This window comes from Parus major, chromosome 12 (genome assembly GCF_001522545.3).
Source record: "Parus major isolate Abel chromosome 12, Parus_major1.1, whole genome shotgun sequence".
NCBI lineage: Eukaryota > Metazoa > Chordata > Aves > Passeriformes > Paridae > Parus > Parus major.
The window spans coordinates 104349-116983 of NC_031781.1; the positions used below are offsets into that span (position 1 = coordinate 104349).

The 12635-nt window shown below is 41.6% G+C and overlaps 1 protein-coding gene and 1 long non-coding RNA gene across 10 annotated transcripts in view; one reads left to right on the forward strand and one right to left on the reverse strand.

Moving 5' to 3' along the window:
- Positions 1-12635, reverse strand: part of IQSEC1 (IQ motif and Sec7 domain ArfGEF 1) — a 277486-nt gene that overhangs the window by 50127 nt on the left and 214724 nt on the right. The window contains exon 1 of one of the 9 annotated variants that reach the window (XM_015640642.3): positions 7095-7228. The exons of 6 other annotated variants lie outside the window; for them this stretch is intronic. In XM_015640642.3, coding sequence (XP_015496128.1) covers positions 7095-7159 — 65 coding nt within the window. In that variant the 5' untranslated portion in view covers positions 7160-7228. Of the gene's footprint in view, positions 1-7094; positions 7229-12635 lie in introns of those variants that run through there. 2 more of the 9 variants (XM_015640643.3, XM_015640646.3) reach the window with 2 other exon arrangements.
- LOC117245075 lies at positions 2384-9510 on the forward strand. The gene is made up of 2 exons (XR_004499269.1): positions 2384-6843; positions 7848-9510. It is a non-coding gene; the product is annotated as an uncharacterized LOC117245075 (long non-coding RNA).

The following is a 12635-nucleotide window of genomic DNA, read 5'->3' on the forward strand; positions in this document are numbered from 1 at the left end:
CTTTCTTAAAGGTAAAGTAACTCCATGACACTGGCCAAAATTATCTTCTTTTAAAATTAGAAAGGGACTGTTCAACTTCTACTGGTTGATTGACTTCCCTCTGTAGTTACAGAGTAACACACTTTAAAAAGCCAGTCCAAAAGGAGGATGGGCTGTTACAAGTCTGATCAGAGAAATCTCTCACTGATCTATTTGAATCTGGAAGAATATATAATATAGAAGTCCCACTCCATTTTAATCACTGCACAAACCCTCCACTTTGACTGCCAACTTTGCTGTGCCAAGTCTGAAAAAAAACGATCCAAAAAGAGAATGAAACCCTACAGTTTTCTCTACGGGGAAACAATTTAATTTTGAAATGTTTAAGTGCAAATGGGCATGGGAAACTCTCAGCAGATAGGAAAGAAAAGGATGAGTACACAGCATTTATTCTTGCTCCCAGTGAAGCTCAGGGTGTTACCCAGGCAGTGAGAGCAGGACTGGCCTTGAGCATGCTGCACATGCCAGGAGAGAGGCGGTGTAACTCACTGGAACAGGAGCACTGCTCACCTGTGTAGTCACAGGCATCCTCATAAAAGAGAGATTTTATCCTCTGCTGCACACCCACGGCTTATACCAAAGTGTACAGAACATAGTGTTTAAGGAAACCAATTAATAGATTTTTTTTTGTTGGAAGTATAGGGCTTGGTGGAAAAGACAGTGTTTTAGATGATGCTTCAATTCAAGGCAATGTGCCCAAACACAGAAGGTATTGCAGATATATTCAAAGATACACAAATCTTCACTCTTGTAGGAATGAGACCTCAAAAGATTGCTCACAACCTTTAGTTCTAAAACCAGCTAAAGAGCTGACAGATGCTTTTTCTCATTCACAAACTTCCTTCCTTTTATATTTCCTCCCCATTATGCTGACTCTATACATTTTACAGCTCCTTCTCTGTCAGAGAGGAATTAAGTGTAGGCTTTCAATAGAACTTCTGACTCACCTTGCTGGTGACAATAAAAGAGCAACACAGGTAGTAATTCCTGCCTTGGAAATCTTTTACTGCACACACAGAGTAGAGGAATGGTTTCTGGGTGGTGCAGGGGATGTTGCAGCTTCCTTTGGGTGCAGCACAGCTGCCCAGCACTGCTGGCTCCCAGAAGCACCAACACTCCACACTGCCTTTCACTTAGAGTTGGACTTGAGGATCCCTGTGGGTCCCTCCCAGCTCAGGAATACTCTGTGACAGTGTCTGTGATGGCGATGCAGCTTGGCTTAGCTGGGGCTGCATGTGAGACTGCACAACAGAACGTGAGTCTAAAAATACTCAACTTAGGTAACTCTTGTTCATATATAGGCTCTTCATCATGGCAAAATTCACAGATCTTTCCACAATGGAAAAGTGTCCTTTAAGACAGGGGGTAGAAGCCCAGCTCCTGAAAACAAGGGTCACCATTTTGTGAAATGAAAATGTCATATTATGAAAAGAGAGATTTTGAAAATTTCAACCAAAGACAGTGAGAAATGGTCTTGTGTAACATTCTGCACTGTGGTAGGAAGACCTGGAATACTTTTCTTCTAGGCTAACCTAATCAAAAGCATCTTAATGACTTTTTAACAACAAAAAAAGAATACAAGTTTGCATCACATTGTCATCATTTGGGACAAGTTCCATTAAGTCCAAATAATCCTCTGTTCTCTCACTTCACAAGGCATTAATGACTAGTATTAACAGGAAACTATTAGCTGTAAAGTCCCATTCTCTCAAATCTAAGAGTATTAAAATCAGCTCCTTCTTGAAACTAGTTTCTACTAAATCCTTGACATCGCTGGTATCTTCTAAACAAGACTCACAGAGTAAAATACAAGAAAAAAAAATATAAACAAAAAATAATGAACTTCCTTTCATGAATCCAAGAACGGCTGAGGTTAACACCTTGCAAAAAGGTAACTTTGAAGCATGAGAATCACCCCAGACACCTCTAGAATGGAAATTCAACAGCAGATTCACAGCACATTATGATAATTAGGAACCTCACAGAAAGAAAAATAAAGATAATTTTATTCCTGATTGAGAACAGAGATTGTTCTCAATCAGGAATAGATTAGATTGAGAGAATGATTAGATTGAGAGAAAATCCATTCTTAGGCTGTAACATAACCAGAAGATCAGGGATTTATGCAGGCCTGTTCTCTGTACTCAGATCCCTGAAACTGCAGCTGGACCAGGCACACCGCTGTCCCTCTCATTAGAAGGATGACTTCCTGAGCACAACCCCCAAACAAGGAGGGAAACCCTGTCTCTGGTACTATCTTTAAAAGCAGGACAGCATCCAACTAAATCATCTGTTCCTACACATGGATATACCCTCGGAATTCTGTGCAGGCACTGACATGGCCTATCCCCACATGAACCCATGACAATTGAAGGATCTCTCCTATAACCATTCCTACTGCAGGCTAAAAAGCACCATTACACTCAAGTCAAATCCAGTTCAGGGTCCAGCTGCCACTGCGATTTGTAACTCCCCATGTGATCTGTGATGGATCTAGGTCCATTCTGCCATAAAGGTGCAGAGTGAAAACTAAATTAAAAATAAACTGTGAACATTCCTGCAGCACAGAGTCAGGGCTGACCGCAAACGTTCCCTGGGACAGAAAACACATCAACTTTGCATTCTTGCTGCCTTTGCCTTGTGTGAGGATGACTGGAAAGGTCACGGATATATTAATGAACTGAAGGAAGTTGGTTTTCTTTTTCTGTGTTCATGACACATCCATCCTTGTTAAACTGGTGAGTTTTAGGGGCAACTGGAAGTTTTTGGACTAAATAATGGAATCCCTCAAAAAAAAGTTTAGGATTCTTTTTCTGTGGCCATGCCCTGTATGTAGCCACTGATGTGAATGGAAGTCAGATCATAACTGGCATTTTGTTTGTGCTTGCATAGGAGAAAGCAACTGGGAATTATGTCCGTTGTTTGTAAGCACAAGTTTAACTGGGATGACACTGAACTACTGAAAGAATCTGATTAACAGATATAATACATCAATTTCCTGTAGTAAAGGCTATCAAAGCCGTCATTCTAATTTTCTGCTTCTTTCACAGGGAGAGAATGGTTTGATTTTTTTATCATACCAAAGCTTGTCTTTTTCACTTTATTTTTATAAAAGACGTCTCTACAATTATTTCATGGAATGATTCGTCTTTTGTCTATTGTAAGGAAGCAAAAGGATTTATTTAGCTAAATTTGCATTCCCCTTTAACATAATACTGGGGGGCTTTGTGCTACAGTGGATTAAAGCAGCATCTGTTCTTCTCTGGAAACCTGGAGTCAAATCACAGCAGTGCAGTGAAGTTGCCATCTCTGTCTGTACCCTAAATGGAACCTAAATAAAATTCAAATGGATTCCCAGAAGACACAAAAAGGGCAATGTAAGTAAAATATTTTTGATTAAGAAGTCTTGCTAAAAAAGTCCATGATCAGTAACTGTTTTTGCATAACAGAGATGCATGAATTAAAAAAAAAAAAGTATTTACATAACTTTTTACAAAAAATGGCAGTATACAAGATACTAAAAGTGAACTTCCAAACATTGGGCTGATTCTGCTCTTGTAACTACACAGCCTTCCGAGGCAACAGAAATAAAGCAGCAAACTCAGGAATATGAATTTGACTTGTGGCCCATACCCTGTTTAAATACAAATGACATCTAAACAAAGCATGGGTCATAAAAGCAATACACCAACACACTTTCCCTTTAACTCATGATCCACCTCCTCATAATTCCAGTTGCTCTGTGGATGAGGCAGTGTCTGGGTTAGGGGCACATCCTCACCAATTTAATGTAACAAACAGAGCAATCAGGGCTCCACCTTGGTTACAGTTTCTGAGGTCTCCTGTAGTTCTGTTATTAAATAAATATGAAAAGAAATAATTGATTGACAGCTGCTGTGATTAAAATATGCCTGATCAGAAATTAATGATTAAATTATCATTGGGTCCAACAGACAAAGAACCATGCAAATGCTGAAGAAGCAAAAAAATTGCATCCTGAAAGATCTTTATGAATTATGGTAAATCCTTGCAATGAAAAGGTACAACAAACCAGACTCAGGCTGTGGTGCTTCATGACTTCTTTAAAAATTCAATATTCAAAAATACAGTACCTTAAACCCTCCTTTGCACCTCTCAGAGTCCTGCAGGAACTGGAAGGCTCATTCAGAAAGCAGCTCCTCGCTTCCAGCACTTGCATCCCAAGGTTTTGCTGGCTTTTGAACACCAGTGGTGTTAAATACCACAGAACTGCAGTATGTGAGCAGCTGTTTAATACCTACAGGTAACATCCACAAGTGCTGGCATTCACCATCAGAGCACTGACTACCTCTAGGCCACCTTTTATTATTCATCTCCTTCTCACTGGTGTTCAGAGCAGGCACAGTTTGCAGGCATCTTTAGAGCAATCACCCAAATACGCTAATCAGCTACACTATTATGAGATCTGCCTCTTCACAGAGTTGGAGACTTGAATTGACATCTTTCAACTACGGGGAAAACATCATCAGTGTAAAGGTAAACTCTTGTTTCAAAGAAGTTGTTGCATCCAAAGTCCTTGCACTGCTCTTAAGGCCCTCAAAGGCATGAAACAATCCCAGGTTCCAAGCAATAGAAAACTATTCTCTTCATGAAGACACAGTAATGGGAGAAACACTTTCTACAGCCATATGAACAGATTCTCTTGAAAGATTTTTCATTTTGCAAACATGAAATGGTCTCAGGGTGAAAAAACACATATAAGGCCATGAAATCCTAAGAAATTACTTTCCATTTCTCCAGAGGAACACCCTGCAAACCATTGGTGAAGGCACCTTGTTCAGCAGAGAAGGTCTCCTTGCCCAGCAGGCACTCCTTCGCTCCAGTCCCCGCAACTTTCCAATACAAGACTAACAGGAACAACAAATCAGAGTTACTGTTCTACTCGGTATTTACACTTTTCAGGAGAAAAACTGAATCCCTGGGTTTCCTTGCCTGAAAGCTGCAAATTATTCCATGAAACTGAACTGCAGGTTGTTTATTAACTGCACCAGGATTCCCAGAGGGCTTCTAAAGGGGCAAAGAAACTGAATGCTTTTCAGAGCATTCAGTTCACAGAGCACTATGGCTTTCACTGGTTAGCTCCAAATCTTGGATTACAGTATCCTGGATGATAATGAATTATTTCAGATTAGTAGAAATAGGAAAAACAAAGGATGATAGATGATTTCACATGAGAAATATGAACTTCTATTATGAGTTTCTATTTAATCAGAAGAAAAAAGCCCAGCTGATTGAGAACATAGATTGTTACTTTGTAACAGCACTCTCAATATCTTTCAGGAACTAGAATAAGCCATCTCAACAGCAAAACCAAATCTGGTACAAAAGTAGAAGTAAAATGGAAAGTGGGTCATTTTATTCAGCATGGCCATAGTTCTCCCAAAGCACTTGATAGATGTAATGAATTCTGCATTTATATGAAGGATATCTGCCACAGGAATAGACACAGTTAAACACAACTGTCCAAACTAAGTACTCAGCATTTCCTCTTTTAGCACATCAGGCAGAATAATCAAGTTTAACTGAAAGGAAGTGCATAGCAATGTACAAACGGAGGAAAAAAGTCTGAAACAATGATGAATAACAGAATGTTACTGTGCAATAGGCAAATCTGTCACTAAAGTAACTGTTATGAATTATGTTTTTAGCAAGCCATGCAAAGGTAACATCACTTATGCAAACATTACCAAGTCCACACAGGAAACTTACATTATTCTTTTCCTTAAGGGTAAAAAATGGGCAGAAGGATCATTAAACGTGTGACTAAACTGTGCTATGAAACACTTTATCAAAAAACATTTTGCCTTTCTTCTCTAGAAAAGCAACTGTTGCATTCATACATAGTTACACTGAATCCAGTCACTTCCTCCTTTTATATTCCAAACATGCCCACACCCAATTTAAGATGTTTTCTATCTTTAGCTAAGTTGAAAAATTTTTAACAGTCAAACAGCTAAGCATTTGGCTGAATTACATGGAATAAACTTCCATGATGCATTGGAGATAAATTCATCTTGCAAGTGCACTGCAAGTGCAGGATAACTTTTTTAGTTTACCATAAATTCACACACAGCATCACACCAAAAAACTCGTTTGTGCATGGAGTTTTCAGATAGCTCATGAACAGAGCTCTGTGTTGCTGTACTTTTGACATACATTATTTTGGTTGTTAACAACATCATTACAATAGGGACTGTATGTTTTAACATGACAAATACCACTCACTGTTTCTCCTGCGTCATTTATTCAAGTATCTGTACTTCAAAGACCTTTAAATTATACTTTTTTTTCTTTCCTTTTATTTCCTGGCTGAGGGCACGAGTGGCAAATGTTGATTTACCCATCTGACACGCCTTCTCATGTAGCCAGGACAAGGCCAGGTCTCCGGCTGGCCCCAGACACCGGGAACAGCCTGTACCAGAGCTCTGCAGTAAAACCTACACTAATTTGACACAAATCATGTGATTCCTTTCTCCCTCCCGAAAAGCAGTGTTTACACATCGGTGTTTGGAGCGGCACACGCCAGGTCAGCTCACAGTCTGCTGCCACAGCTCTGGATTTATGTCTCTGCCTGTCACCCACAGCCAGCACAGCGCAGCGGGGCGGCTTGGGACGCCGCGGTTAAACCACGGAGATAATTTAGCCGTCGGTCCTGCAGGGCAGACAGAGCCTCCGCCTGTCCCCGCTCCCGATCCGGGACACAGGGAACGAGGTCCCGATCGCCGCGACCCGGAGATATCCCGGGGACAGCGGGGCTGACCCCAGGTACAACCCTCAGAAATCGCGGCTGCGATCCCGGGAATAACCTCCAGACAACCCCCAGGGACAATAGGGGTGACCGCAGGGACAATCCCCAGGGACAAAAAGGTGCCCCCAGCGCCAGCAGGACACCCCCAATCCCATCTTCCCGCACCGCCCCATAGCAAGCCCGAGCAGCGGAGGCGTTGGAGGCACGGAGCCCTTTGTGCGGCAGCGGCGGCGCGGGGGCCACCCCTGCACCCCTCGGCAGCGCTCACCAGCTATCCAGCTCCAGCTCCAGCAGCGACTGGGTCCGCTCCGAGCTGCAGTGCAGGCACCACATGGCCGGGCCGTAGCGTCGGGCGGGGAGCTCCCCGCCACCATAGCCGCCCCTCGGGCCGCCCCGCCCCGCGCCCGCTCCCCTCAGCAGGCGGCGGAGGGACAGGGAAGCGGGCAGAGCGCACGCGTGGAGGGCGGGATTCCCTGAAAAAGCGCGGCTCCCAGGGCTCCCCTCACGCCAGCAGCCCTCACACCCCTCACCGGGCCCGGGGGCTTCTCGGTGGGGCTCCAGCGGCCACGGTTCTTCCAGGGCTCCCTTCACACCCTTCGCCGTGTCCGGGGGCTTCTCGGGCCCCCAACAACAAAGTACCAACACCCTCCCCACAGCTTCATACCCTGTAATAACACAACAAAGCTCCGCTGGCCGGTCTCTGTATTTGGGGAAACTTTATCACGAACTGAGAATCTCATTCAGGCGAAGCGGATGCAAGGAGGAGCATGGCGCAAAGCTGTGCATTAGACATACCTCGTATTTATACATCCCATGAGGGCTGATCACGTCTTTCAGGGTGGTAAAAAGAATCGAGGCAACTTTAGTTAAACCCCTATTAAACATTTGGATGGAGCGTGCGTTTTGCACAGTTTCCTAAGGAAGCATTAGGCATAGATTCCAATAAGCCTGGGTTTAACTAGCTTTCAGTGAAACTCAAACACGTTCAGGAATGACACACCTTCACCGGCTGTTTTCACAGGAATGTCACTGCAAGGCTTTAACCAGATGCTATTTATGCGGTAATGCACGCTTTCAACATCTAATGGTTATACCCGCAGAACGTCTGGGATCCACAACCCCACGTTTTTCTGGTCCTGACTCAATGCCTCCTGCATCAAGCTTCATCTCTCCTTGTAAGCAGAGACAAAGCAGAGACAAATTCAAAGCAGTTCTCAAAAGTCAACCTCCCATTCAGAAACCAATTTCCATTTAGGAACCAAGTGCAGACAGTTTCAGCATGGGCTGTGAAGAAGACATATTGGAAAAGGTGGCTGGAAAGCTCTGACCTCAAAACCAGACACAGAATTTTCTGAAGAATGTGCTTTTCTGAAGCCACTTCAAACACAATCTTCCTTCTACAGATACAACCACGCTAGATCAGCAAATAACCAAGCAATACAAACACATCCCATTCCAAACACTGTGTGGATAATTGCTACAGATGGCTTTCCCCCCATCAATGTCAAGCATCCAAAATTCCCAATTTAGTTTCAGCCATTCTGGTACAGTTTTTGTTAGATCACTTCTTGCTTGAATAAGTCATTAAAATTTAAAGTAGAGATTAAATGCCCAAATCATCTACACATTTAAGATCTCACATGTATTTCAACAAGGAGAATTAAACACAGAAAAACAAAGTCTTGCTGCACTATGCAGACAACATTGTGGTTTCTGAGTCGAGGCAGCCTGTTGCAGTTATTTTTGGAGGGATTTTTTGTGAATGTTTCAACATTCCAAAACCATTTTAATTCAACCATAATCAATAGTGTACATTCAATTTTCCCTCAGGTAACAACAACTGTAATCCACACTGCACAATCCACCCTGTCTCAGGTGGTGATTTAGAACAGACCTCCAGGTCTATGACTTCTTAGGACAATTTTTGGTGGCACATAGCTAAGTTTCTTTGCCGTCCTGATGGCAGAGGTGCTGAACCTCTGAGAGCTGATGTTTCAGGCCCCAGAAGACAGGGGCAGGAGAGGCTCTTCTACCAATGCAGAGCCAAACATGGGCTTCTATAGCACTTTATTACTCTGCACTTTGCATAGGAAGCTTTGGCAGAATCAATAGGATGTATAGTCTCTGTTGTCCTCCTGCTGCTATTTTGACTAACTAGCAATTTTGCTTTTTTGCTAACTAGCAATAGTTTCCACTAAGATATTGTACAAATATGTAGTGCAGTGTAAGAAGGTCAAAAAGTAACTTTTCATGTCCTACTATGCTTATTCCCAGCAATTTGTTAGAGCACAACATGAAGTGATCTTTGCTTCATTAGATCAACTTGACTTAAGCCAAAATGAAGAACCTGTGAAATCTCTCTGAAGAGCAAGTAAACAAAGATTCTAAAGCATGATTTTACAGTCTCCAGACCAGCCCAGAAGTATGAGGGAAATAATTGTGAAGCAAGTGGGCTGACTGACCACAGGAAGAGCTTATTGTGACAAGCAGCTCACTCACTGTAGCTGCTGCTTCATTCACTTTGGACCACTGCAGTTTCCAGCCAGTTGCTCAACAAGCAGCACTCTCAAATGACAATATCTCAGCAGTGAATGACTCCCTCAGACCATTCAATCCTCCCTGCTAAAGCTAACCCTATTTTATTTCTAATACAGAAATATAATTAAACCTTAGATTAAATGCAACACTGAAATTTTGGTTTATCCAGTAATTTACATAAATCACTATTTAATGTGTTAATGGCTAAAACAAAGTTTATAAACCCCCAGAGTGCAACAAACTCAATTTGTAATTACAAGCAAACAGCAATTTGTTCAATATGCCATCTAAATCTACAGTAATTATGACCCTACTTAAAAGGTAATTCCCAACTTAATCACATTTAATCACCATTATTTCCAAGATCTGAAAAGACTGAAAAATAAGCATTTGTCTTGCATTTTGCTCGAATAAATGCAAAGGGTTACACAGGCAAAAAACCAAAAAAACAACAACAACAATAACAAAAAACAACAAAAAAAACACCACCAAAAAAACAAAAAACCCAGAAGAAACTACTGGGGAGTAGTTTTCTTCCTGCAGAGTATAAATACAGGCATGCAGCATTGTACAATAAACTGCATATACAGGTCAAAATACCTGTTATTCCTCTCACAGTGGGATTTGGAGGGGTATTAATGAACAAAAAATGCTAACCCATGTGGATCCTCCACTTTCTGCCTCCCATGGTGAATTCTGTTTCTCATGCTCTCCCTCCACCTATGTTTACCTGTACACCTAAGTACAGGTGTAAACAAAGTATTCGGTAAAAAAGATTGGGATAGATAAGTTTCAAGTATGTACAGCACAATCCTCTTTCACATTATTCTCTTTTGGTGCACAGTGAGAATTATCAGTGAACAGTAATTGATCCTCCAACCATATAAAGCATCACAATGCTCCCACATGACCTGGAATTACATGGAATTCTCAAGTATGACAGGGAATTCTTCAAAAGCTAACATGCTCCTGTACTCATTCCAGTTTTGTATCCCCCGAAAGTGTATTTATCTTCTCTCATACACATTTCTGTATTTTCCATGGCTCTGTACTAAATTATTTCATTTTTTTAATGTCATCACACAAAAATCAGCATAAAAACAGTAACTACAATTTCAGTTCATTTTTTAAACTGAATTTATAAAGCCTTTAAACAAACACATCTGGGAAAAGGCTTTATGCTGTCAGTTGCTATGGAGTAGGCAAAACAATGAATCTTTGTAGTCCCTTTTGCTCTCCAAAGAACAAAGTCTATTTAAGGCAAAGGAAATCTTCACTGATTTCAAGGGTTTGGAGACCCAAAGTGGTACTTTTCATCCATCTATCTCAAAGCCCCTCACCTTTACAAAACTTAAACAAGATTATTGCTGTGTGAATGATAGGAATACTGAAGCATAAAGATTATAAAGTGCAACAGAGGAAGAAAATTAGAATAACTTCTCTCAGTTGCCTTGCAGATCAGCGGGAGAATTAAAAGTGAAACAGTTCTACATCTTCCTGTACATCTATCTACATGTTCTGCTTCTTTATCCCCTCCCACAAAACAAACAAGATGCTATGCTCTACAGAGGGAGGAAAGATCAGTGTGTGTTGCTGGCCCTCAAAAGAAACCTTGCCAGAGAAAAGTTGTGCTCTCCAGCAAAGTCTCTCCATACCCTGGCTAGAAGATTTACATAAGAGCAGCAATTTTGGAACAAAAAGGGAAATTTCACATGATAACAAGGTTTCAAAATGCTAAGATACACTGATTTACCAAGGCTGGAGCATGCAAACCAGTCAACCCTGTAAACTACAGCAAGTTATGAAGCACCTATAGAAAATCTCAGAGCTAAGAGAAACAATGCCTAAAGAGGCATTGAGACTGCAGTCAAACCATTAGACCAGAGCCAGGATTCCTGACTGAAAATACCCTGCTGTCACTACTCTGACCTGGTTTTATCCCTCAGAGTCAGTAGTTGATCCTACAAACCCTCACTTGTGCTAGAAGCTATTGTAAACTGTATTAGTGGTGCACTATAACACTGCCTTATTATTTAGATCCACAGCAACAGCACTGGGAAAAGTAACATTAGGCAGAGCATTTTTGAACACAGCTTAGGTTTGTCTCTCAGACAGCTCTGAAAGAGCTGCTCACGCTGCTTCTAAGCTCATGTGCTCATCCTCTGGCCCTGCCTCTGATTCCCATAATGCAGCTCACAGAAAGATACAGTTTTGGTTTTCCACAAAATGAATCCATAACTAGATAACTACATTTCATTATAACACTATTAAGAGATTTAAAATTTCTTATAACAGATCCACAGGCACACTGAACTTTTTAAAATACCAAATACTTCCCTTTGAAAAGAATTTAGCAAAGGCTTTTCTGCAGCTGTCACTGTTACTGCCACTCACCCCTGCAGCGAAATGATACCTGAGGAGCAGAAACTGCAAGAAAGGTCAGTCAGCACTGAGTGGTGGTTCTTCAAGAGGAAATATTTCCTTTTCATAAATCCATGGATGGAAGGATAGTGGATTCTTGGAAATCTCCCAAAGACAGTACAGAGGCTGACAAGAGAGTCCCCTTAGAAATAAGTTCATCTGGAAGCCTAGAAAGCCACTCTCTTCACCAGAAATCATAGATGGAGTAAAAGAGAAAGGGAAATCTCTAATCTGATTTCATGGGGCAATAAAGGCAGGACTCTGTACTAGGAATACAAGGTGACTGCAATTACAACTCTGCTGATACCATTATATGTATAAAACTCCTTTGTCCTTTCCAAGTGAAATACATACAAGGGTGGCTCCTTCATTCTCCTCATGTGAGGTGGCACCTTCTCTGTGGAATCCAGAGTTCCCATAGTCCAGGACACACCTAAACATTTGCAGTACCAGGTCACTAGGTTCCTGAGACTGTGTGTTTGGTGTCACTGCTGAGCAAGGGTGGTGGGCATTGAGCCTGTGGGGATCAGGATGGAGAAACTCAGGATGAAAGGAAAATATCCTGATGCTCTAAACCACCAGATCTCAGAGGGAAAGCTGAAACCATGGGCTCCCTCTTCCAGACTGTTACTCAGCCATAATAAAAGACTGAAAAAGTAATTGCTACTGAATAAAATATCTTGCAATGAATTTGGACAGTAAACACACATTGAGATGATACAAATAATGCAGGGGGAAAATACACATTCAGTTAATGCTCTTGAACACCCTGTGTAAACCAACTCAACCCAAATAATAATTTAAAAATATTCCATACCAGAAAGTTCCTCAGAGCTCCCTTGTTTTTCCT